Source organism: Amblyomma americanum, chromosome 11 (genome assembly GCF_052857255.1).
Source record: "Amblyomma americanum isolate KBUSLIRL-KWMA chromosome 11, ASM5285725v1, whole genome shotgun sequence".
NCBI classification, from domain to species: Eukaryota; Metazoa; Arthropoda; class Arachnida; order Ixodida; family Ixodidae; genus Amblyomma; species Amblyomma americanum.
This window is the reverse complement of record NC_135507.1, coordinates 34,199,793-34,226,767: the sequence shown is the minus strand read 5'-3', so window position 1 is coordinate 34,226,767 and position 26,975 is coordinate 34,199,793. Positions and strand designations below refer to the sequence as shown.

The window sequence follows — 26,975 nt, the reverse complement described above, 5'->3', positions numbered from 1 at the left end:
TCGCTCTGTATATCCTGGCTCGGCTGAGTTGAGCCACAGCCACTTTTTCTTACTTTTCTCCAGATTTACGCAAGTATGGTGCCTCTTGGGCAAAGCTTAAAATAAATTCTCTCATCTGGCGTTTGATGCGGATTTTTCAGTGTGCGGAGGTATCTAGTAGACTTCGCGATAACTCACAACACGTTAGGTATTTCCAATGTTGCAGTCTTTATTTACACACTGTAGACAAGTGAAAACAGCTTGATTCCTCGTAAAGGATTTTCCGGTTTTGTGAAAAAGATAGCCGTTTACAGTGGTTTATTATACATTAGAGAAAATTAGGCAAAACCCAGCAACAAACTCTCAGGTTGCACCTTTAGAGCTGTTATGTATTATTGGCGGCGCAAAGTTTACATAGCATATGACACCATTCATTTTGCAACTCGGTGCAGGCAAGGTGAGAGCCCTACTCCAAACCAAATTTATATATTACCCCTTTTCAGTCTCGCGAAACATATATTGCCAAAAACGTATTACTGCTTGCACGTACGAAATACCAGATAAATAAATCAAAGAACAAAACTCGAGAACAGAGAGCAACTAAAAATTTCCGAATCAAAAATTCTGGCTGGAAGTTTCCTGCCAGCAGTCAAGGTGCCACTACCAATCGTAACTGATGCGTTTCTATTCTCATAGCGCTCTCCTGACACAAGTCTTCCATAAAACTGTTAAACGTTGAGAAATCACACAGGAAATGCATGGTGGTTGTGACTAAAAAGTAAAAGGGGAAGAATGCCGCGCTTTTGCGCTCGCCGTTCCCGCTTCATATCGACGTCCAGCGCCAACTTAGAACAACTATGTGCCAAGCACAATTAAGGTCATTACCCACGAAGCATGTCGTTCGGGGGCATCTATATGTTAGCATAGTTCAGTGTCGGTAAGTTCGTGGCCCACACTTCATTGATGCATAAATTATGTCAGATAATGAGTTAGCTCTGCGCTCCATAAGCAGTTGAGCAGCTAAAACGAAACTATGGGAAGAAGCGGCACTGGTTCTTCTCGTCTTCGTCAGTGAGGCGCTTGCCGCAGCCGAAGGCCGTCCCGAAATAGGGGAGACTGCGCACTGCAGCGCCGCAGTTGATGCCTCTGTTGCAGAACCGGAGGCAGTAGGTGAGGAAGAAAATCTGGTCAGGCGTGTAGAGCTGAAGCCTGCCCGACCAGTCCAATATGCCCAGCTGTTCGCCCGACGTCAAGTCACTGCAGGAAAGCGTGAGTTGAAGTAAATAAGCAAACATTGGTGGTTCCGGTCGTTTTAAAGGAACGTGGTAACTGCATACAAATACAGTTCCTATCAAAAATGTTATGAACTTTTTTTGGAACGGTTGACTTTTCTTTGGAAACAAAATTCGAATTTATTGCTTTTACAGGTGGAGTTGAAACTGGAACGTTTCTGTCCTGAATTTCTATACAAATTCGTGACGTACAGCCCCAGTCACAAGTATACAGCCTTAGGGGTTTGCTTGCGAGGACTTCAGGGCGCATGATTATGCATACTGAACAACTGTAATCCATAGAATGATAAATGGCTTCGAGTCCTCAATCTTCCCAAGCTTTCTATGGCTAGATTTTCTAGGGAGCCCCGCTAAACAGCTTAGAAGCAAGCCTCTTGGGCTGTATACTTTTGACGGAGGCTGTACATAACGAAAAAGAACCAGTGATCGTTGAGTGTATGGCGATGCAGACTAGCCTCAGAGATCAGCACCAAAAAATCAATGCCATGCAGTTTTCAAAACCTGTAGGTAGCCGTGATACCTGTATTTCATATATTACATATTTTGTGTACTAACAAAATTTCTATTTTCAGTGAAATACACCTGTTCGCGATAGGACGATCGTCCTAACTAAACGTAGGCCAACGTATTTTTCCTTTTTTTAGTGTTGCTTCAAAAACTGCACGTGCCAAGGGAAGGACGCAAAGCTCACGACCCCGCCTGAAATGGCTGAACTATGCGTAGCAAATGGCGAACAGGTGAAGGCTACGCCTTAACGATGCCTAACAGATGCCTAACAGGTGAAGACTACGCCGTAACGATGCCAAACAGATGCCAGACAGATGAAGGCACCTTAACGATGTCTAACAGATGAAGACTACACATTTACGATGCCTAACAGGTGAATACTACGCAGTAAAAATGCATAAAAGGTGAAGACTACGCCTCAAAGATGCCTAACAGGTGAAGATTAGCATTTACGATGCCTAACAGGTGAAAACTAGTCCTTAAAGGGGCCATGACAGCCTATTTCACCGCATGCCCTGCTTATCACATTTAATTCTCAACTTGTTAAATTAAAATTCCCCCAAGTTTCAGTTGATTCTGTGCGCTAAATATTTTGAAGACGAATTTTTTCCGTCTCTTCTGCGAACTGCTTGCTGGTCTGGCAACATCTGATCGCTGACGTCTGAGGGGCATACCCACCTCGCGTCGTCAGCTTAGTACGCGACCTGACTGATCTTTAAAAAAGCGGACTTGCTCGTGGCACCCCTTTTCTGACTGTTGAGGAAACAGAAATCGATGGACCCCTGCTTAGCTTTTTGCTCTTACAACCATGTTATTGTTATGTTATGAGATGGTTTTTTTTAGCCGTCAAGTGCTCCCGTATGTGAAAAGCGGCACGTGCCGTGCATGCCTTCGCCGATGTGCGCCGTGAAAGCGGCGGCGTTTTATAGCTGGCTACCAATTTCTTGTCCGTTATTCATCGGCTCGATAATTAAACTCAAATTATCCCAAAGTGGCACTAGAGTAACCTTGAGGCATGAAAGGAGCAGAGAAAAGTGCCGAATGAGACGACATCCCCGCTGCATGTGTGCATTTGTAAGTCAAACATGCATTCCCTTTGGCTCGTAGAACCCTTTTGCAGGAACCAAGCTAGCCGCTTGCAAAACCCTACGCGACTCGAATACTTTCACTGCCCGCACCGATGAATAGTCGCCGCCACCTAAATGGGTGCTTGAAAATAATAGTACATCATTTAGCGTTTACTCTGCGTGCGCATTGTGGCCTAGGAATGCGACGATCACGACAACTGCAGCCCCGCGCTGGGGTTGTTTACATAGGTGTGCGCGAACAGTACTGCTCGCTTGCTTGGCATAAAACGCAAGGTGGGCTCTCCTTATCTTAAATATTACGTAGTATTGCTCGCAAATTGTAGTTTTACTCATTTCCACACTATGATAACACTGCAATAAGCGCCGCTGATGCTATATCGCCAGCTTGGGAAACGCTTCGCGTAGGACCGGCGCTTCCCGCTCATTGTATCTGCTTTCTCTTATGTCATCAGTGATTTTAACGAGCTCTAGCTAAAAATACGTTCGGACATTACTTGAATTAATGAAAACAACCAGATCTGTTGTCCACAGTCGACGCCGACGGCTGCTTGTGGCTGCATTCAGCACATGCTGTGCAGACCGGGTCACATATCGGCACTTCCCCCTTATTGTACTCGCGCACTGCGATGTAGGCAGTCTCCGCTTTGAGGGAACTATGGCCAAAACTACGCTCGACAGCTATTTTAACGCGCTAAAACTTGCGAATTCGCTCTCCGCAATCGCCGAAATCGCACACACGAATCCTGCGTACTCGCTAGGCCTCGTCACGAAAGGGGCCGGCGGTCCCCCGTCGGCCGAAATTCAAGCACCTGGCAGGAGTTACCCGCTGATTAATAAGACAGTGTGAAGATATGAAATGCAGCCACTTGTTTCGCTTTTTTCTATACGGATAAGGCACACAAAAGCAGTTTTGCGGTCCGTCTATCCACCCGCCCTGAAGCTTTCGCTCGGCCGCACAAGCCCAGGCGACGAGAGACGAGAGGCGCCGTCGTGCAGCGTTTTCTGCCCGTGTCGCTCAATTGCCTCGGCGATAGGTTCTATGCGCAGGTACCGAATGAAAGCACATCTTCGCTGGTGCACGCACATCGCGTACGTCGCCGTGCCTAGCATGATCAGGAGCAATAAGTTTTAAAGGTCTTATGTTTATAGAATGCCATAACAACTAGTCACCCACCACACTCTGCCAGTTCCCACTAAGTTCACTCTTTACACTACTGCGATACGGGGTCGTTGGTCGTGCTGGCGTCGTCGTCGGTCTAGCTTGACAGACCAGTGCGTCTGCGATGGCATTTGCACACCGACCAACCAACCCATCGCCGTCCTATCGGCGATCGTGTAACCGGACCCTATACCTATACAGAATGATAACTGCGTTACTATTATTAACGCTTTAGCGGCACCAGTCACTCATATATGGGAGACGACTGCGACTTCGATCGCCCGAGGAAGTATAGGGAACAAGAGACCTCGCTGCGCACATTGCAGCAAAGAGAAGAAGCAGACGACGTTGCTTCGTCTATGCCCACGTGACGTCACGAAAGCATTCAATATGGCAGTCACTGCCGGTGGGAGGAGTTTCCCGTTCTCAATTTCGATCGCATTGTTTCGGAATATAGAGCACGTGCAGGGCAGCCAAATTTTGGAAACTGAATCACAAGCTAATGTATTAGTTACTGAGGCACAAAAATGCAATATGAAGAACGACCATGTCATGACCCCTTTAACGATGCGTAACAGGTAAAGACAAGGCCTTAACGATGCCTAACAGGTGAAGAGTATGCCTTTGCGATAACTAACAGATGCTTAACATGTGAACACTACGCTTTCACGATGCCTAACAGGTGAAGATTATTCATGAAATATGTCTAATAGACTAGCCCGACACGTGAAGGCTCTGCCTAGGCAGTGCCTTACAGACTATGCGTATTAGGTTACGAACGCCTAAGCCAAGCCTACGGCGGCCTACCCTGAGTCATTTTTATAGGCGTCCCAGGCGACGCGCAGGCTCGCCACCTGGAGCAGGTTTTCGCCGTTGACACTGCTGCACCTGAGCCTCTTGTAAAGCTGCTGCTCGGCGAATGGACTCATCCAAGACCTGGGCTGGCCTCCTTCTATTCGGATTCCCTGCGTGTAAGTGCGTTATATTTATAGTGCGCTATAATTATTGCGGGAAACGCACCGTATTTTAATGCAGCAGGGACATGAAAGTTTGACGGGTAAGTTCAGGTTGCTGAATTCGGGACCACAATTTCCTGGCTGCGAATTCTGTAACCTGGAAGTAACCATCCTAGAATCGAACTTTATCTATAAATTCACGGCACCTCTTTCTTCCTTTCTTCTTTCACTCCCTCCTTTATCCCTTCCCTTACGGCGCGGTTCAGGTGTCCGCCGAGATGTGAGACGTACTTCCCATCTCTTACGGCGTGGTTCAGGTGTCCGCCGAGATGTGAGACCGATACTGCGCCATTTTCTTTCACCAAAAACCAGTTATGATTCCAGCTACCTATTCTTGAAGGCGATCTACAACTTCTGAATTCACACTTTAATACTTAGACCAGTGTTGCGGTTCATGGTTTATAGGGGCTCTAGCGTCCCAAAGCGACTCCGGCTATGAGGGATGCCATAGTGAAGGGCTCCGAAAATTTCTACCACCTGGGGTTCTTCAACGTGCACTGACATCGCACAGTACATGGACCTCTAGAATTTCGCCTCCATCGAAATTCGACCGCCACAATCAAACCCGCGTCTTTCGGGTCAGCAGCCGAGAAGCATAACCACTGAGCCATTGCGGCCTGTTGCAAAAGGGTTGCAAGCCCCAAGGGTAGCGTTGGCCTGGCGGCCTGGGGCAAAGCTGGAAACATCCGAAGGTGCCGGCAAAGGATGAGTCGACTGGCAACAGAACAACTTGTTTATTCTGGCATCTCAAAAGAGCAGCCGGTCAGGGCGACCACGTTACTCGAAGGGCGAAATCGAAGTCTCTCTTGGCGTCCGGCGCAGCTGTCTTTTTATACCCTCGGAGTCGAGGGCAAGAAGGAACGGCTTGGGATGAGTCGCACAAGACGGCGACGCACGGACATGTCCAGACGTGACGGGCGCGTCCGCCGGGCCGGCGCCGGTCAGACCTCCTCGCCTCCCAGTTGGGGAGCTCCTCTCCCCGGCTGCCGCGCTTTGACAAGCGTGGGCACCAACATGCACACACACACACACGCACGCACGACGACACGTGGCACTGAAACCTGCCTGGACGCGCTTGGCGGGAGGCGTTGCGGCCGCGATGAACGAAGCCACGGCGTCCGTTGCATCCGCGCCGGCTATACCGCGCGTCGTAGGCGAGACGTAACAGGCCGCCTAAACCAGAGTTTAGAAAGGTGCCTAATTATAATTTAGTAATCATTAACTTTTAAAACGGTAACATCCTGTTGACTAGGCCGTGCGACTTTGAACATTACCCAGTCTGTGGCTATTCGTTAGATTGTCAGACGTCAGGCAGCTACCATGGCCGCGGCCAATAAGCCCCGTAACTCCGGCGGGTCAGGAAGCTCTCCTTCGGAGGTGGGGCCGGCGGAGAAGCGCCGACCTTCCAGCGTGCAAAATGTGACCAGAGGAAAGGGAAAGGCGCGAGGACGCTGAAATTCAAATTTTGACCAAAAATCCCCCAGGTGATTGAAATTATTCCGGTGCCCTACACTACAGCACCTCTTTCTTCCTTCTTCTTTCACTCCCTCCTTTATCCCTTCCCTTACGGCGCGGTTCAGGTGTCCGCCTATATGTGTGACAGATACTGTGCCACTTCCTTCCCCAAAAACCAATTAATATTATTATTTTGACCACAGATAACTCTGTGTTTACAAAGCGCATTAAAAAATCCTTCCTGGACAATACTCGTGAAGAGGCGTGCTTTAATATCCCAGGCATACCGCAACTTTCTTAGAGCCCCTTTCAGAACCCATTTAACTTGTAGAACCTCTCCACTAAAGGCACGCTTCGAGCTTTACTCACGCGGAGGTCGAACATCCTGAGCGCTGCGTCGAGGAAGGCTGTGGCCAGGCCTCCGAAGCTTGCGGCACGAAGCACCCCCGCCTCCTTCTGGGCGTAGAACAGAGGCCCTGAGAGAGCAGCATGGGAGACCTCCACCAGGTTGGTCAGGTATGCGTACAGCACTCCCTGGTACGGCGAGGCAAGCCAGTACTTCTCTTCACGCAGGAGCACAGCCGCGCCCTTCTCCCGCAGTCGGTGCTCGGCTGCCGCGATCCAGTTCTCCAGGAATTCCTGCTTAATAGTTTCGTCGCGCGCAAGCCCTGTAATGCCTCACACATTGGAATACCCTGTTCTCGTCACGCCACTGTCATCAGGCCATGTTATAGGGGAAATTGGAGATTATCAGGATATTCTTCATTAACTTTTAGCAGCCGCCGTTCATAATCATAAACAACAATTCTATGAGAAACTAAATTTGAGTGGGAACCCGTTGTTGAACGCAATTTTTGTCATATAGTGTAATATTTCACTGTAACAGTCCGCAAACCACCCATTGTCAATCTTGCGTTTTTTTTCTATTAACGTTCTCGCAATCGTCAAAAGCTTTCCCCATTTGTTTTCTACGGACGTCTTAACTGTTCGATGCAATGGATGGAAACAGATCAAAAGAAAGATCTCGTACACGTCAGAAGAATGTACCATTACCTTCGGTATTTCCACAAGAGTATCTTACTATATTCCAAAGCTCAGGATTTTTTTGCGAGAATGTTGAACATGCAAGTTTTCCTGTAGACACGAGATTAGTAGTAATGGAGAGATTGTAAAGTACAACTGCACCTTACTGATAATCTGAGTACCCAAAGGGCAGAAACTTGGAGGCTAACGAAAAGGGCTGAGCTCAAGTTAAGGACAACGCAGAGCTATGGACAGAAAAGGGATAGGTGTAACGTTAAGGGACCGGAAGCGGGCAGATTGCGTGAGGAACCAAACGCGGGTTAATGACATCCTAGTCGATATCAAGAGGAAGAAATGGGCTTGTGCTGGACACATAATTCGAAGGCAACATAACCGCTGGCCCTTAAGGGGAACGGAGTGTACTCCAAGAGAAGGCAAGCGTAGCAGGTAGCGGCAGAAAGTTAGTTGGGCGGATGAATTAAGAAGTTTGCGGGAATTGGGGTGGGCGCTGATGGCAATAGACAGGGTTATTTGGAAAGACATGGTAAAGGCGTTTTCCCTGCAGTAGGCAGATGATGGCGATGATGATTTTGAAGAGCATATGTAGCACGGAACAGACAGCTAATGCCAAAGAGAAGTAACACAGCAGCTCGCTGTCTGTGTTATTAGTGAATCTTCAAAGAAAACGGCGCTACAGAGATGAACGAAGACAGTAAGGAATCAAATACGCCGCCCTCTTGTGATTCAGCGCCCCCGTAGATCCCCTGTTATCTTTATTCACAAATGTCATTCTTCTGGACTCATTGGTACGGTTCCATCTGCGGATCAGCGTGAACATTTCGCGCCCTTTTCTTTAAGAACACCAAACAATGAACATCGTTTTCCTTGTGTTCCGCGTTCTCATCACTTAGGTGAATCTCAACATTTGCAACAGATTTGGCCATACCTTTTTGGGATCGAACCAGTAGTTGGAGAACGATCCCCAACTCTGATCTTGTGGCGGGCCACCGCTGCTCTCCAGCTGCTCCATCCAGGCCACTACTCTGAGGTCGCGAAGCCTTTGCTCCATGACGCGCCTCGTATGCTCGTCTACCCACGTGGTCGCCGCCAGTGCCCTTTGCGTCTGCGCGGTAAGACCTCGGAGGAACCTGTCCACGCCTTCTCTTCGCTCTGCCGCGAAATCCTCCGCGTCGCTTATGTAGTACAGCGCCGGGCCGAACCAGGCTGCGGCCGTTTCGAGGCATCGAGACGTCTTCAGCATCCGCGAGCCGTCCTCGCTGCTCATGACCAGCACCCTCGCCTTGCGCGATGCCATCACCACGCATATCTGGGCGAACCACCAGGCGATGTGCTCCAGGAGCTGTCGCCTGCTGAACTTGCCCAGCAGCCAGTCCGTGGCGGCCAGGAAGTGGCGGTCGGTGATGTAGACGCCGCTTTGCGCGACGATTCCCGAGGATTTGAAGACGGACAGTATGGTTCTGGAAAGCGGGTAGCCGTTCAGGTTGCTGAAGAGGGACTCCAGACGCGCGACCGTGGTGTAGACGGCTTCGCGGCTGGTCTCGTTGACACTGGCCGCAAGAGTGGCCAAGACCACCCGTTCCAGGACGAGGTGTGCGGTCATGGTCACCTCGCTCGGCATCGGTAACCCGTAGAGCCTGCACGGTATTTGTATATTTATCATACCCTATAATCCTGTGGCGCCTTTGCACGTCTACTCGTTTTAACTACGTTAAAGCCCTATCAATTTTTTTTCACAGCACCTCCGCTATTAGTACCCTTTCTCACAGGAAGCCTTCGGCTATTCTGGTGTATTTAAGGGAGCCCCAGGAAGTGGAGTAGACTTGAGATACTAGATTAACTAGGGCGAGGGAACAAACCCGAGTTAATGATATCCTAGCCGAAATCAAGAGGACGAAATGAACTTGGGCAGGACATGTAATGCGAAGGCAAGAATACTGCTGGTCCTTAAGCATAACGGAGTGTATTCCAAGAGAAGGCAAGCGTAGCAGGGGGCGACAGTCAGTTAGGTGGGCAGATGAGATTAAGAAGTTTGCAGGCATGGTGTGGGCGCAGTTGGCAAAGGACGGGGTTAATTGGAGAGACATGGGAGATGCCTTTGTCCTGCAGTGGGCTTAGTAAGGCTGATGATGATGCTGATGACCAGCCAGATTAACTACAAGGGGTGCGTTCTAATGAGTGATTACTGCCTTATTCATGTCCAACATTCTCAAATAAAAATTTTGTATATTAAAAAACTGTAAGGTACTCGCATAAAAATATTGAAGATAATGGTTCATTATTCTGATATGTAGAAAAATATTTCTTTTATAGTGTTTCCATCGATCGCATCGTGCAGTCAAGACTGCCATAGAAAACCAACGGCGAACGCCTTTGACCAAAGCGAAAGCGTTAATAACGAAAAAATTCAAGCCTATCGAAGCGAGATGTGCAGATATATTGATTGTTAAAGTGAAATTTTATAATGTATGAAAACTGCACTCAAAAACATTGTTCAAAAACGTCTTTGTCTAGAATTTTGGGGTATGCCAGGCAACAATGGTGCAACGTACCTTTGAATCTCCTTGTAGTATGCTCGCCGACCTCCGTTCTTGTCGAGGAGGTCCACAAAGTCCAGCCAGGCGGCAGCCATTCCCGTCTTGCGAATCACCAGCATCGGTGGGTTAGCCTTCCCGCCATTGTTCTTCAACACGACCGTCTGCAGCATAGAGACCGAGACATAAACTCTCATCATCATCATCAGCCTGACTATACCCAGTACAGGGCATAGACCTCTCCCATATCTCTCCAATTACGGTGTCCTTTGCCAGCTGCGCCCACCCTATATGCCCGCAAACTTCCTAACCTCGACCGCCCACCTAACCTTCTGCCGCCCCCTGATGCACTGCCTTCTCTTGGAATCCACTCCGTTACCCTTAAGGACCAGCGGTTATCTTGCCTTCGCATTAGGTACCCTTCCCAAGCCCATTTATTCCTCCTGATTTCGACTATGATGTCATTAACCCGCGTTTGTTCTCTCACCCGCTGTGTACGCCTCCGGTCTCTTAACGTTACACCTATCATTTTTCTTTAAATAGCTCGCTGCGTTGTCCTCAACATGAGCTGAGCCCTTTTCGTTAGCCTCCACGTTTCTGCCCCGTAGTTGAGTACCGGCAAGATACAGCTGTTGTACACTTTTCTCTTGAGAGATACTGGTAAACTGCCATTCATGATCCATATCACCTCGTAATTATCCTTGTAGTTATTTCCGTCTCGTGATCCAGATCAGCGGTCACTACCTGCCCTAAGTACACGTATTCCCTTACTACTTCCGGCGCCTCGCTGCCGATTGTGAAGAGCAGTTTCCTTGCTATAGACTGTGGAACATTAATTTGGTTTTCTGCATGTTAATTCTTAGACGTAAAACTCTGCAGGGAGCAATTGCGCTGCATTTTTATTTTTGCGGCCTAAGCTTTTTGCGCTCGAATTGATTCGTTCTCAGGAAATTTTCTCGCAGAACCCGAATTTTCTTGCGCTCCTCAGAAAGGCTGCAAGGTGTTCAAAAAAATTGGCACTGGGATAACTTGGCTAACCCTGCAATTAAGCGAAAAGCTGCTGCACACATGGTTACTCCCCGCGTGGCATCACATCACCCCATCAAATGTTCTTAACGTCAAAGGTCAACCCAAAGGTCACCCAATGCCAAAGGTCAACTGAAGATCATGGTTCAAGGTCAGGGTCAGGGTTAGACACCATAAATGTACCTCATTGGTCATACACGGCTATCCTTGGTTAGGCTGAAGGACGTTCAAAATCGCTGTGCTGCCTACCAGAAGTCTGTTTTACTTAGCGTAATGAAGTTTTTGGCTTGAAAACGCGTCTATTGGCAGAGCCGCTTAGGAAGTTCGCTTGCCTGAGACCAGAGCTCGAGTCCCCAGAGCACGTCCAGCTTGACTAGCACAGCGAACGGGTGGGCACTGTGCCTCGTCGCCGACTCGTCGTAAGGCCACGGGATGCCGATGGACGCCGCGAAGCGGCGCACCATGCGCAGGCTGTCTGCGACGTCGTCCTTCTGCTCTATGCACTTTTGGACGAACTCAGCCGCGGCTCTGCGACCGGCGCTCACAGCCTCGTCCTGCCGACGAAGGGGAGAAACAAGACGCAAACTCGCGTTTCACTCAACACTACAGTGCGCTGGATATGCCCAACATTCTCGGACAAAAACTTCGAAAATTGGAAAATTGTAAGATAGTGGTGTAGAAATCTTGAAGGTAATGGTCCGTTCTTTCGATATGTAGCGAACTCTTTCTTTTATAATGTTTGGTTTGGTTTGTGCGGGTTTAACGTCCGAAAGCGAGTCAGGCCATGCGCTACGCCGGAGTGAAGGGCTCCGGAAATTTCGACACCCTGGGATTTTTTGATGTCCACTGACATCGCACAATACACGGGCCTCTAGAATTTCGCCTCCGTCGAAATTCGACCTACGCGGCCGGGATCGAATCCGCGTCTTTCGGGTCCATCGCTAGCATCTAGCAGTTAAGACTGCCATAGAAAACCAATGGGGAACGCTTTCGACGATAGGAAAAGCGTTAACAGCAAAAAAATGCCTGCCTGCCGACGGCAGATCTGCGAATGTGTTGTTATAGCGAAATCTTACAATAGATGAAAAAAAATGCGCTCATGAAGTCTTTCCCGTTCAAAAGTGCTTTTGTCCAAAATTAATCACAAAGTGAACAAGGAAGGGAAAACCTCGGGGTGCTTGCTAACATTTCAACAGGACTGGTCTTCGTCTGCGACTTTTCTTCGTCTTGTCTTCGGGTGTATACTTCCTGTAGACAAAATTCTACTAAAAGTGTATGGCCATAAATCTATAGACTGTCTATAGACTGCCTATGTAATTTGTATTGCATATAGAGTAGTCTGTAGGGTTGTGTCTATAGGAAGTCTACTAACTTATAGACAAGCCTCTGTGGACAGTCTATAGACTGTCTATGGAATTTGTATTGTCTATAAGGTAGTCTACGTGGTTTGTTTATAGAAAGTCTATAAGCTTTAGAGACAAACATCTGCAGACAGTCAAGGGACTGCCTAAAAAAGTTCATAACGGATAACTTACCTGGTCATGCGCAAACGAGCCATTGGCGTCATAACGGCCACCGCTGATCTCCTTCGTCAGGAACCACGCTGCCTTCAGCGTCCAGGACAGCGCCATCTCTTCGACGAGGTCCCGAGCCAATCCACTGGCGGGCGACCACAGCGAGCAGACATAGGCGTCGAAGTCTGCGCACGGGTCGATCCGGGTGTCGAGTCTTCTCCGGAAGAACGAAGCGTGCAGCTTGCAATCGGCCGAGGCGCAGACCCCGTGGTCGTCGGCTCCGAAGCGCTGGCCACCCGACAGTGGAGAGTAGCGGTAGTACACCGCCACAGCCACAGCGACGGCCAGGACCAGGAGCACCGTGGCGAGAACTATGCATTCCGCCTGCCTTGAACGTGGCAACTTCTTGGGTTTTCTTTTCTTCAACTTCCCGCTGATCCAGCTCGCCTGAGTCAGTTTTACACAAGAGAAGGGAGGTCATGATCAACGAAGCCCAGCTGTCTTGTAGGATGCAACGAGACTGGAAAGGATGGTTTGAGTAGATAGGTGGGCGGTGTGCATGGAGGGAAAAAAACTCAGGAGAGAGCGTGATGTCATGACGTCACCGCCTTAGCAAACCAAATGCTCATGAAGCCATTCTCTCCCCCGGTTTTTTGCTCTCCGTGTCAGTCCCTAATGTTTTGGTTTCGTATGTTCTGGTGCGCGCGCCTGATGGCGGCGGCGACGTCTGCGGATGCGCGTGCGCAGTGGTGATAGATATCACAGCACCGTGTCATATGGTGTGATCCCATGAGGAACCAACTCTTTGCCTTTCACTTTTTTTTTGTCCAGGCTTCAAGGTTAACGCAGGACGCACCCTCCTGAGATTTTTTTTTTCTTCTCTATGGGGCAGCGGTGCGGATTGGTTGAGATGGATGAATGAACGCCGAGACTTTAAAACAGGCTGGTAGCGGGTGCCGCCAGGCCAGAGGATATTTTTAAATATTCTTTTGCCGATAGGCTGGTAGCGGGTGCCGCCAGGCCAGAGGATATTTTTAAATATTCTTTTGCCGATCGGTTCAAACCTTCTGATCTGTTCCGATCTGTTCAAAAGCTACAATCTTGAAAATTTTTGTTTAGAGATTCCTGTTGCAATTACGTTGTGCCTGCTTTGAGCCCCGAAATTATGTTCTTAAATCACTACCCTACTTTTAAGGCACCAATCACCCATCCGTTTTAGTCGAACATCTAGAGCGTATGCACTCACATCACCCTCCTTACGCCAACTACTAAGGCCACTGCGCAATGGCTGTGCTTGCCTCGACAATTAGATGTATCGTACTATGTTTAAAAAAATGTATATTTTCTTTCTTGGGATTTACCGCATGTCTGAATACATGGACGGAGCTTCCACTTTGAAGCGCATGATGACACAGCATCAGCTAGCGTCATCAGTTCACCGCCAGTACAGAATAAGGCGTTACTTGGGAATATTTTCACCCGTAATTGCAAGAAAGCTACACAGGGCAGTATGCTGCGCGAACATGTTGACAGTGACGAACTACGCTTCCTACTTGCAGTAAAATGGCTTATAGAATGGTTGCCTAACTCAAGCCGACCAGTGCCGACGGCCTTAGGAAATCAGGAAAATTGAACAAATATTCAAAAATTTCATTGGTGTCTCTGAATGATCAACATCATGATAGCCTTTGTTCAGGTTGTCCAGACTTCAGGAAAAGTCAGCTTAGGTATTACAGAAGTAAGATTACTAATAGGATAATACCTAAACATGTTCATAGGGAAGAAAATACAATGGCCTTTAACTTGTTATGGTGTCTCCAATGAGTGCTAATGCTCTCGCATTTCTCCCGCCAAAACTCCTGTTGGAACCGGTCCTATTGCCCTTATATGGTATGCATGATTCATCGCCTTCTAGTATGTTCGAGCAGCTTATAGCCGATTATCACATGAGATTGCACTAATCCCACCTACTAATCGTCACTAAACCACCTTGATCCGTTTTCTGGGGTTGGCCTACTTTCAAAAACTTCGGGGCTCCTTTAAAGTTTTCGGGGTGGTCCAACATAAAATAATTACAGGGGTACACCTGCCACAGTGAGCAGGTTGTGATGACGTCACAATGTCACGTGCCTCTATCGACCAATCTGGACGATCCATCAGGGGGGCATGTTGTGATGAAGTCACAGTCATGTGACCTCTCTAGACCAATCAGAGGATTTTTTTACGGAGGAACCGGAAAGTGCATGACGACGACCTAAATGCTAATGCAGTATTAATCAATTTTTTATTTAATCATTTTGCCATATTCTTTATCGAGAACTACTTTCCTACTTGAAAGAAGTGAGCACAGTATACCCGAGATATTCCGGCTGCTAGCAGGTGTTTCCGAAATGCGCGGCGAAGTAGTGCACCGAGAGAGACCGGTTTTCTTACCAGAGGGGTGAGCCCCAAGTTTCTAGTGGTATTCTTTTCAGCGCTGGGAGACTTCCTGGACTCCGGAGAAGTGACGGATGCGGACACCGTCGAAGTGGGCGACGCTGCTGTTGCCGCTGGCTTGCTCGTGTCCGGTGGTGTTGCGGGTGTACCAGAAGAGGAACGCCGTTGATCCTTTCCGTCCATCTCGAAGTTAGCCAGGTGGTTCTCTTCCGGCCTGTTCCCCTCAACACCAGTCGCGGCGTGCTCACCACTACTGCGCATGTGCGCCCTTGAATACGCAGCAGTGGCCAATGAGCGGCGGCTTGGGTGACGCCTTGAGCGCCCGGGCAGCGCAGAGTGCGAGGAGGAGTTGCGGTGAGGAGGCGTCGTCGATTTTGCCAAGATGTGAGTCGACGTGTCTATTCCGGGTTCCGTTGCCTGACCTGAATGACAACGACTTTAATGTATTAGAGCGAAAGCTCTACTAGGCTAGTCCGAAACAATGCTTCGCTGTGTGTCGCTGGTGGTTAGCAACAGCGCCCCTAGCAACCGAATCTGCGTGTATAGTCTGATACAACTTTGCAGTGAAGGTCCGCCCACATTCAGGCCCGCCGCACAGAATTCTTTCACGAAAAAAAAAGTAGTTTGTCCTTAAAACTTCTCTCGTTGCCTAAACAAGAAGCCAAATACAAGAAAAAAATTATAAGCTCTAGAGTTTTGATAAATGACTCGTTTAATAAAGTCGAACATTACAAAGCTGATTTCGTGTACTGTTGTGATTAGCTAGCGGAGTAATACAAGACGCTGCGGACTGTGGCCCACTGTTCGCAAATGCTGTTTTTTTAGGTTGTATCCGACTTTAGCAACACGTGATCGGTTTGCCGAGCTCCACGCGTTCACGCGGCGTAGCTTCGCTGGATTGCTAGACAAAGATAGTATATAGGCCTGTTATAGTTATATGGTTAACCATGACGACGTCATAGTACAATAATGAGTATAATTAGTAGTTAACATACGAACACCCACATGTAATACGTCAATAGAAAGAAGAAGCTTAGCCTAATTGACACTACTTAGGCAGAAAAATTACGGTCATTAATCAGTCGATATGTGTGTTGCTATGTCAACGGATAACTACAAATGCTAAACATGTGACGTGATTCACAGCTTGACCATGAAAAAAAATTTTGCGAAATGCTAGAATAACAGCGGGTGAACGGATAACGTCATATACGGTATAACGCAATGCAAGTCACGTGACGTAGCATGACACCAATGGGCGCGTTCAAAAGGCTCCTACCGAGGCTGCTTTCGCCACAGACTTCGGTGCGACAAGGACGGAAATGAAGAAGTGGTCGCTACGAAGAGCTCTAGGGCTAACAGTTGTCCGCAACGCGCTCATAGTTACCGACGCCAAGCCGCGTCTAGTTTCCCGATACACCAGAGCTTTCGATCTTTAACGAGGTTCAATAGTTAAACCGAGGCTAATTTTTTTTTTCAACCTGCCTGTTGGGATTAGCCAACAGGCGGTGACTCGATACGTATTGCAGAGAGTTGCAGGTTAGTGCTGCATATGCTATACCTTCTTTCGCGCTGTGTTCCTTGCTGCCGCTGATGCGGGCCTTTGAAGACACACCGGAGATCACGGAACGGTGGGACGAATGCCGCGGTGAGTGCACAGGCATTGCAGAATGCGAAGACGAGCTACGTTGTGATGGCGTCGCCGACTTCGCCAACGTGGTAGGCGACGCGGCTTTTCCTGAATCCGTGGCGGCTCCTGGGTGGCAGTGACTTCGGTATCTATTAATGCATTAACATTTGAAGGGCCAGTGCCAAGCTGCCGTGTATCAATATCCAGTAGCAGGCGGAAACCTCCCCACCGGGCTACGAATAATCTTAGTATACTACCTATGCAAAGTTGACATACTACATCGAATATAAAAGAGCCTTAGCCACCTTGGATATAACAACCATTCATGTGTTAACTTCGCATATAACGAACCTTAGTATGCCACCTCGAATTTGCTGAACCTAATAACTCCTCATCACATATATAACGAACTGTCGCATGTTAACCAGGGATATAACGGACTTTATCGTGTTAACCTCAGATAGAATGAAAAACTGGGTGAGCTGATGAAAGTTTTGCATAATGCACACGCAAAAGGATCAGGACAAGTGTGTTTCTTTCCTCGCCCTGGTCCTTCTGCGTTGTTCATAATGCTTAACTTTGGATATACCGAACTTTCGTGAGTTATACCTCAGGTATAACGAACCTATTCGCGTCTTGACAACGGATATAATGAGCTTAGTATGCTGACCTCCAATAAAACCAACCGAAGCGTAATATGACGAACTGTAGTGTGTCAACCTCGGATATAAAGTATGCTTGTTTGGCTGCTAATGCACTCAAGCGATCCACTGAGAAAAGAAAAATAGACTTTTTTTTTCGAAATAAAATGTTGCTTCGTGTAGCTCAAGAGACAATACGCGTAAAATAACGAATCACAAGGGGTGTCGCCGCCGTATATGTTTACCTCCTTTCGGGCTGCGTTCCTTGCTACCGTCTTTGTGCGCCGTGGCTGACGCACCGGAGGCGAGTGATTGGTGCGAAGGATGCCCCGATGAGTGGACAGGCAACGCGGAATGGGAAGACGAGCTCTGGTGAGAAGGCACTTCCGATTTCGGCAAACTGGTCGCCGACGCACCATGTATGGGATCCATGGCGCCACCTGGACGACAATGACTTCGTTTTGTTTCCTTTTGTCAGCCGTTTGTTTGAATGATGATGCAACTGCGCTTGGAACTATGCTGAGGAAAGTGCTGATAATGGCTGCCAAGGGCAAAACAAGGAGAACCTTGTAACGTGCAATGTGTGCATTGCTATTTCACCGTAACAACAAGCAAAGCGCGAGCAGCAACGGATAATCCAGTTGATTGATTGATTGATTGATTGATTGATTGATTGATTGATTGATTGATTGATTGATTGAATCGATCGATCGATTGAATGATTGATTGATTGATTGATTGATTGATTGATTGATTGATTGATTGATTGATTGATTGATTGATTGATTGATTGATTGATTGATTGATTGATTGCAAGTAGTCTGGAGACAACACCAAGCTACGACCTTTCCCCAACCCCTGCATTAACTCCATTGCTTTCCCAGGAGAATTATCCCCCAAAAGCAAGCTGTGTGGCCAGTATGTCCACGGGACAAACCTCAGGAGGAATTGCAGCTCTTGAACACCGAAAACTGGGAGGCCGCGTTGCTCAGCTCCGTCTGTCGATGAGATAATTCCGGGCAGTGACACAAGCCATAGAGGCCGCAGAGCGCCAAGGGCTCATGGCCAGCTGACGGTGTCTGACCCCGCCCCTTCTCCCTTCTACAGCCTAATGAAAAAAAGCCTTTGGGCCGACGTAATCAAGTTTCGCCACCGCCAGGAACCAACTTGTGCTCCATGTCTAACGTTGGTTCACCATTTGCGCAAATGCAATAGATATAATGTACCGTAAACTCAAGCCTCATATGGCAATAAGGTTTTTCGTGTCTCATACTGTCTGCCGCAAATCGAATCTTCGAGTTGGATAAGCGCCATGCGTCATGGCGCTCCCACGGCTGGCAGCAGCAGCACTACCCCCCCCCCCATGTGTACAAACAAGGACGAGACCAGGCTTAGTAATCGCATCGAACTAGTCCCTGTCCCTAAAACAATAAATCAGAATCGACGCCTATCATACCTGTGACCCAGCGATGCCCAACGCCTCAATAATGGGGACTGTTTACACGGCCGATTCCGCCGTAACTGATCATCTGTGTGCTGAGCCACACTTGACATGAAACGACCTCACATGCACGCAATCAGCGCCATTCTATACCCCATTCCTCCACCTCCCCTCGAACACACACACAACCGCAAGTTGCATGTTGCATGCAGTGAGGACTGCAAACACCGACAATGCCTACAAGACCAAGAGCAGGGTTACTCCTGCTTCTTCTGCCTTTATATTTAGCTCCCTCACCGTTCTCGCACATTTTCGGACAAGAAGGGCTGTGCTGTGCGACCGTGTCTGCCTTGACGCTTTCGTAACCATATGTAGCCGCTTACCTCTCGAGAGACGAGCCGAATGCCAGCCGTCAGCGTCTTTACTTCTTCGTCTTCCTGGAGATTCTGCACGAGAACAGAGACGGGGGGGGGGGGGGGGGCCGGGCGCTGGAGTTTCCATGCATAGCACTACACTCCTTTAAACCATAGATGAAATAATAAGGGTGGAAATTATAAGACAGCCGGTTCGCGGAGGAAAGCTGGGCTGTTAAGTCCTGAATTGATCGACTTAATAAAATGAGCGCTAGCTAATGAAGAGTCTGTAGCGCCCCTAGCGCCGCGCGCCGGACAAGGAAGAAGTTGGCGCTAGGCCGCCGCAACACGAGCAGCTCAATAAAAAAAAAAAGAGTTTGAACCTCAACGATGTCGGAGCTGGTTCTTGCAGCTAGTCTGCAAGTCAGCTGCCGCCAGCGGAGATCTGAACTAGGGGCCCCGGCCAGCCGGCTCCTGCGAATTAATCACCTAAATAAAAGCTTTCTCTATCTCTCCTGGCTTTAGCTACGACAAGTCATTCGCGTGAAGAGTCCAGCCACATTACCACTGCAGCCACGCCACCACCAGAAACACGCATAGCGCGCAGTACGCGACCGGCGAGTGAGACCCAACATGTCGCCGAGAGGGAAAATAGCGCAGCGGGGTGGTACAAACACTGGTTTGGTTTGGTTATGCGGGTTAACGTCCCAAAGCGACTCAGGCTGTGAGAGGCGCCAAAGTGAAGGGCTCCGGAAATTTCGACCAGCTGGGGTTCTTTGATGTGCACTGATATCGCACAGTACACGGGCCTCTAGAATTTCGCCTCCATCGAAATTCGACCGCCGTGGGTACAACGTTCGTACAAAGTGTGTCCGTACCCTATACAAAAGAGAAGGCGCGGGTATCGAGGCCTCAGCGCCGGCGAGTCGGAGCTGTGTCCAGGCTGGATGTGGACAACCGTGAACGGGAACTGACAAAACGTATTCGGAACACAAAAACCACAAAAAACCTTAGAGGGGCTTGCTGTCTAAGCATGTAACCAAGAAATGAAAATCGAAACGTGGCCGCCGCGGTCGGGATCGAACCCGGGTAATCCGGATCAGTAGCCTAGTGCCCTAACCACTAAGCCACCGCGGCGGGTACGCTCGTCCTCTCCGCTTACCTTCTATGTCCTGTCCCCTGTGTATTTTTATGTCTCTCATCGCTCACTCCTAAATTCACAACCTATATACGCTACCCTATCATCTCTGACACATCAGCGTCTTTTTTTTTTCTTCTGAAGAACACTTTACATCCTTCCTGCAATATTGTGATGACAGTGCACGTTAAAGATACCCAAGTCGTCGAAATTATTCCGGACCCCCCTCTACGGCACCTCTTTCTTCCTTTCTTCTTTCACTCCCTCCTTTATCCCTTCTCTTACTACGCGCTTCAGGTGTCCGCCGGAATGTGAGACAGATACTGCGCTATTTTCTTTCCTCAAAACCAATTGTCATTTTCATTTCACACACGCGCACGCGCGAGAGAGAGACCAATTTTGATATATCACATAGAATTATATGTAATTTTGAATTTGAAACACGTATTTACACTCCCTAAACTCTATTTACACTACGCGTAAAAAACTTCGCGCAATAAGTGTAGTTTGACCTCTTAGTACCTTATAACGGATGATCACGGGTATGTTAATGTAGTATCGCCACTACCCTCGGAAAGCAACCAATGATATGTGTAGCGTCCTGTATCAGAACATGGATGCCTATCTATCATAAGCGTCTATCTACATTTGCATTATCTTCTGTTCCACTGCCACTCGCAGTGAACCTGCAGCCAAAAGTTAGTAACGTGTGCAACTGCTTCGTCATCCCCAATACTCTTTTCATATGCGTGAACACCTGTCTTCGGGTCCTTGGTACACCATCAGATATGTTGAAAAAGTGAGGAAGGCCATGTGGTGAAGCGACCCCAGCTGGTCTCAATATAACAGAAATTTAGGCTAGTTCGTTTCGCACGAGCTCTAACTTCCGACAGAAGGCGTATTCACAGCTCTAACTTGCAACAGAAGGTTTATTCACGCAGAATGGAACTAAACACACGTTGACAAGATCCATAATCTGGTAACGTTCACAATACACTTTGATATGTCGGAGTCTCGCAGTCCGATAGTTCGATAGAAGGTGTACTAACGAACGTGGCGTCAGATTTGCCAAAGATAGATGCTCCTATCTCCGTGACAGTTTGATTCTTGTGCGGTAAGACGCTTCACTGTGGCCTAAAGATGCTCTAGTTAGAACACGGACACGCTTCCGCCAACGTTTGTGCTCAAAGAAGCGCCCATTTAAACAACGGCCTGGTTGTCCGAAACAACTGCTGCCTCAGGATAGGGGAAGTCTTGTCGGATGCGTTTCCTCCTCATACGTGAACACCCAAATTTGGTAGACCACCGCATATGTTGAAATAGAGGGTTGGAATTTGCCGCAGTCAACGCAGGACCCCAATGATTCGTGATCCCAGAATTTTGAAGCGCAAAGCTTCACTACGCCAGCGTCTTGAACCGTCAGCGGTCCTCAAATCGTTACCAGGAATGTAGCTAGAGGTCCGCGGGGCCGCAAGTTTGACCTTTAATGTAGCTGGAGGTCAAACCATGTATATAACTGGTGCCAGTCAGATGCAGCAGCGACACAGGCGGCTCTTACACCAACTATCACGACTCTGACCCTTGACCTTGACCTTCGGTCAAGAGGGAAAGCGTCTGCCGGCATCGTATGCGCCGGTCATGAAAGTTGGTTCTGCACGGCTACTGATCCGGAGTTCCCGGGTTCGAACCCCATCGCGGCGGCTTCGTTCTTATGGAGGCAAAACGCTAAGGCGCCCGTGTGCTGTGCGATGTCTGTGCACGTTGAAGATCCCCCAGGTGGTCGAAATTATTCCCGAACCCTCCACTACGGCACGTCTTTCTTCCTTTCTTTTTTCACTCCCTCCTCTATCCCTTCCCTTACGGCGCGGTCCAGGTGTCCAACAATATATGAGAGAGATACTGCGCCATTTCCTTTCCCCAAAAGCGAATTATTATTATTATTATTATTAGTAGTAGTAGTAGTAGTAGTACTGGTAGTAGTAGTAATAGTATTAATATTATTATTATTATAATTATTCAGCCGCCGCGGTGGCTCAGTGGTTAACGCGCTCGGCTACTGATCCGGAGCTCCCGGGTTAGAACCCGACCGCGGCGGCTGCGTTTTATGGAGGCCAGCTAAGGCGCCCGTGTGCTGCGCTATGTCAGTGCAGGTTAAAGATCCCCAGGTGGTCGACATTATTCCGGAGCCCTCCACTACTGCACATCTTCCTTTCATCTTTCAATCCCTCCTTTATCCCTCCCCTTACGGCGCGGTTCAGGTGTCCAACGATATCTGAGACAGATACTGCGCCATTTGCTTTAATAATAATAATTGGTTTTGGGGGAAAGGAAATGGCGCAGTATCTGTCTCATATATCGCTGGACACCTGAACCGGGATACAGCACACGGGCGCCTTAGCGTTTTTCCTCCATAAAAACGTTGCAGCCGCGGTCGGGTTCGAACCCGGGAACTCCGGTGGTGGTAGTGGTTTTATTAAAAATAATAGTAAAAAGGAAGGAAAAGATTTTTGCTAGCCCCGGCATCTGCCATCGATACTGAAGCACCTGAGCTGGGGCAGCGGAAATAAAGGACAGCAGGCAGAATGGAGAAATGAAATGAAAGAGGTGAGGGGACAGGAATAGAGGACAGGGGGAGAAGTAATATGTACAAACTATTTACACAATAAGAAATGTGTCCAGGTTGTGCGCGTGATTAGTTCATTTTAGAGGAATTAAATCACAAACGCGCACAGCACTGTGTAGGTTACAACTGGAGTGGGGCGTCCAGTTATTAATCGTTCAAGGTAGAACTCGCGGAGCGTTCGGTCACTGCGTGTAGCTCTACCTGACGGAGAACAGACGGGACGTCAAGCCCGTGTGTTCGAGGAATGCACAAAGGCTCACCAAAGTTCGCTCACGAGTGCGCGCACTGCCCTGCGGCCACAATAGCGTCTTGATGAAGTCTGGTAGTATGCCCTGCGCCCTATAGGCCGCGAGCATATCGCGACGAGCATCGGCGAACGCGGAGCAGCGAAGGAGCAGATGTTCTAGTGTTTCCACTGCACCGCATCCGTCACACACATCACTCGTCGCGATTCCGTGACGCACCCGTCGTTCCCCGGGCCACACGCAGCCAATGCGCGCGCGGAGGATCATTGCACGTTGTGACCGTGTAAGTCCGCGACAGCCGGTGACACTGTCGATGCGCTCACCTCCCGCGATGCGTGGGTCGGGGTGCTGCTTTCGGAGATGGTCGTGAATGGCCGCACGCACGTCCTCCAGCGCAAGGGGCAGATCGCTGGCAGGTAGTTGGTGTGCAGCGGTCTCGAGGTCGTCAGCTTCTTCGTTGCCGGCGATGCCGCAGTGACCGGGCACCCACTGTGCACGCACGGCACAACCTCTCTGCGCGAGGCGCTCGATGCGCGAGCGAACTTCCCGCACTAGTGGGGTACCGCGGCCATTAGATTGCAGGCGGCTGAGGGCGGCGCGGGAGTCGCACAGCAGAGCACTCCTGGGCGGCGGAGGGCCGAGGGTGAGCAGCAGGTCCAGCCCGAGCCGGATCCCCATCAACTCCGCCGTGGTGGAGGAGCCCAGGAAGGCTGCGTGTTGCTGGCTGTGCAGTCGCAGTGCGGGGATGGTGGCCGCCGCAGCAAGGGAGCAGCTGTCGCGGGCCACTGAGCCGTCGGTGTACACGAGTATCTGATATAGCGTTGCACACCTGAACCGCGCCGTAATGGAACGGATAAAGTATCGAGTTAAAGAAGACAGGAAGAAGGAGGTGCCGCAGTAGTGGGCTCCGGAATAATTTCGACCACCTGGGGACCTTAAACGTGCACTGACATCGCACAGCACACAGGCGCCTTAGCGTTTTGCCTCCATAGAAACTTAGAAGGCGCAGTTGGGTTTGAACCCGGGAACTCCGGATCAGTAGTCGAGCGCCGTAACCACTGAGCCACCGCGGCGGGGTACCATTTCCTTTCCCCAAAATCCAATTATTATTATTGTCCGAACCGGATCGCGGTGGCCGCGTTTCGATGAAGGCGAAACGCTAAGCCGCCCGTGTGCTGTGCAATGCCAGTGCACCTTAAAGACTGCATAGTGGTCGAAATTATTCCGGAGCCGTGCATTACGGCACCTCTCTCTTACTTTCTTCTTTCAATCCCTCCTTTATCCCTTCCCTTACGGCGCGGTTCATGTGTCCAACGATATATGAGAGATACTGCGCCATTTGCCTTCTCCAAAACAATTTATTAATATTATTATTATTCCTTATTTCCGCATACAACGAGATATAATACAGCTGTAAATATCACCGAATCTTTAATTATATAAACTGTCTTAACTGAGCGCATTTAATGTCATTTCGAAGAAAGCAAGATATTTCACAAATAAAAAAATCCATACTGCTGTGTGTCAGTATGCCTATCTATGGAAACCACCAGTCGGTCAACCACAAACGTAGTCAGGGAGATGCAGCTTTTTGCTTTCGACCAGGGTTAGCCAGAGCTAAACCAGCAATTTTTACGTTGGCGTCTTCGCGTTTCTTGCGTACGTAGCGCAGACATGGCGGCGCCCTGTCTACCCGCTTCACAGCAATAACGGCTTCTTCGCCAATCCCTCGACGCGATATCGTGCCAATAACTGCTGTATTCACCTTCAATTTGCCCATTCTTACCATCGCATAAGGTATCACGTGACAAACCGCTTTTTTCTTTCTGAAAGAAGGGCCAATTAGCAGCTCTTATGTCAGGCGATGTTCCGTTCATCGTCGTCTTATCGGAGGCCTCGTGAGATCTCGAACTAGCGAGAGTGCGCCAAAATTGAGACGGCCGCCACCCCGTAGTCGTAATAGTTCGTAGTTTATTAAAATAATGATAAAAATGACGGATGACATTTTTGCTAGACCCGGCATAATAAATAATAGTAATAATTGGTTTTTGGGGGAAAGGAAATGGCGCAGTATCTGTCTCATATATCGTTGGACACCTGAACCACGCCGTTAGGAAAGGGATAAGGGAGGGAGTGAATAATAATAATAATAATTGTTTTTTTGGGGAAAGGAAATGGCGCAGTATCTGTCTCATATATCGTTGGACACCTGAACCGCGCCGTAAAGGGAGGGATAAGAGAGGGAGTGAAAGAAGAAAGGAAGAATTAGGTGCCGTAGTGGAGGGCTCCGGGATAATTTCGACCACCCGGGGATCTTTAACGTGCACTGACATCGCACAGCACACGGGCGCCTTAGCGTTTTTCCTCCATAAAAACGCAGCCGCCGCGGTCGGGTTCGAACCCGGGAACTCCGGATCAGTAGTGGTGGTGGTAGTGGTTTTATTAAAAATAATAGTAAAAAGGAAGGAAAAGATTTTTGCTAGCCCCGGCATCTGCCATCGATACTGAAGCACCTGAGCTGGGGCAGCGGAAATAAAGGACAGCAGGCAGAATGGAGAAATGAAATGAAAGAGGTGAGGGGACAGGAATAGAGGACAGGGGGAGAAGTAATATGTACAAACTATCGAGCGCCCTAACCAGGGAGTGAAAGAAGAAAGGAAGAAGCAGGTGCCGTAGTGGAGGGCTCCGGAATAATTTCGACAACCTGGTGATCTTTAACGTGCACTGACATCGCACATTAAAGATCCCCAGGTGGTCGAAATTATTCCGGAGCCCTCCACTCTGCCATGAATACTGAAGCGCCTGAACTGGGGCAGCGAAAATAAAGGATAGCAGGCAGAATGTATAAATGAAATGAAAGAGGCGAGGGCACAGCAAGAGAGGATAGGGGGAGCCGCCACCCCGTGCAAAACGCGAGTTTTGCTGTTTCGCGCCTTCTAGTTTCCAAAAGCGCCCATTTAGGCTTGCTTCGCGCTGGGAGGAAATGCCACCCATTTCAAGACTACATGTAAAAGCTGCGTCCTTATATGGCGATAGATGGCGCGAAAAAGCGTACCAGGACAATTCCAGGTTAGTTCCTTATATCCATTCACTCTGCGTCGCGTACGTCAAACTAGAAGCGTCTCAGATAAAATGCGCGTAGTACACGTATAGTCCTCACATTTAGGTACGTACCAGAAACTAAAACTCTTTTATTCCGGAGCCCTTCACAACGGCACCTCTCCTTTTCTTTTTCACTCCCTCCTTTACCCCCTTCCCTTAGGACGCCGCTTGGGCGTCCGTCAAAATATGCTAGAGTTACTGCGTCATTTTCTGTTCACCTGCAATTTCGAGATTTTAACAGGCACATTAATGACAAACTCTTTCATTGCAAGCTTCGTGAAAGAATCTGGTAGAATCAGCGGAGTGCAAGACTTCTTACTGCTTTGGAAAAAAAAACTCGCCTCCAGCAATAGCAGCACTCGATGCAAACTAGTTTGTGCCCTAGAAAGTGTTCTTAATAACAACATGAAACTGATTTAAAATATAAACACTGGTTTTCTAGAGAGTAAGTTTCCCTTTTTTTCTGGTAGAGATCACTGCTTGCAGCCTGTAAACGCATGGAGAAGCTGTACTGTGGATAAGTTTTTCGCATATCGCAAGTTAAATAAAAATTTAAAAAAAATGGCCTGGCTTAGCTAAGGTTAAGCCTCGGATGCGAAGCATAATAGATTTGTGAAAGGGTATAGCCTGGTGACACTTGGTTATACTTGGTAATGCTTGGATACACTTGGTTTATGCTTGGTAATGCTTGGATATACTTGGCGTGAGGAGCGGGGCTCTTTTATACAATGCCGCGACGACAATCGCCCCCTAGC

At 48.7% G+C, this 26,975-nt stretch overlaps 1 protein-coding gene across 1 annotated transcript in view; it reads right to left on the bottom strand.

Annotated features, from left to right (window-relative positions):
• Window positions 1-200: 200 nt before the first annotated feature.
• LOC144110508 (neprilysin-2-like) overlaps window positions 201-26,975 on the bottom strand; it is a 47,334-nt gene continuing 20,559 nt past the window's right edge. The window contains exons 2-11 of the mRNA XM_077643482.1: window positions 19,143-19,205; window positions 17,564-17,758; window positions 15,045-15,469; window positions 12,633-13,058; window positions 11,430-11,651; window positions 10,090-10,235; window positions 8,466-9,174; window positions 6,866-7,135; window positions 4,833-4,990; window positions 201-1,236 (exon numbers count right to left, since the gene is read on the bottom strand). Coding sequence (XP_077499608.1) covers window positions 1,011-1,236; window positions 4,833-4,990; window positions 6,866-7,135; window positions 8,466-9,174; window positions 10,090-10,235; window positions 11,430-11,651; window positions 12,633-13,058; window positions 15,045-15,469; window positions 17,564-17,750 — 2,769 coding nt within the window. The 5' untranslated portion in view covers window positions 17,751-17,758; window positions 19,143-19,205 and the 3' untranslated portion in view covers window positions 201-1,010. The remainder of the gene's footprint in view (window positions 1,237-4,832; window positions 4,991-6,865; window positions 7,136-8,465; window positions 9,175-10,089; window positions 10,236-11,429; window positions 11,652-12,632; window positions 13,059-15,044; window positions 15,470-17,563; window positions 17,759-19,142; window positions 19,206-26,975) is intronic.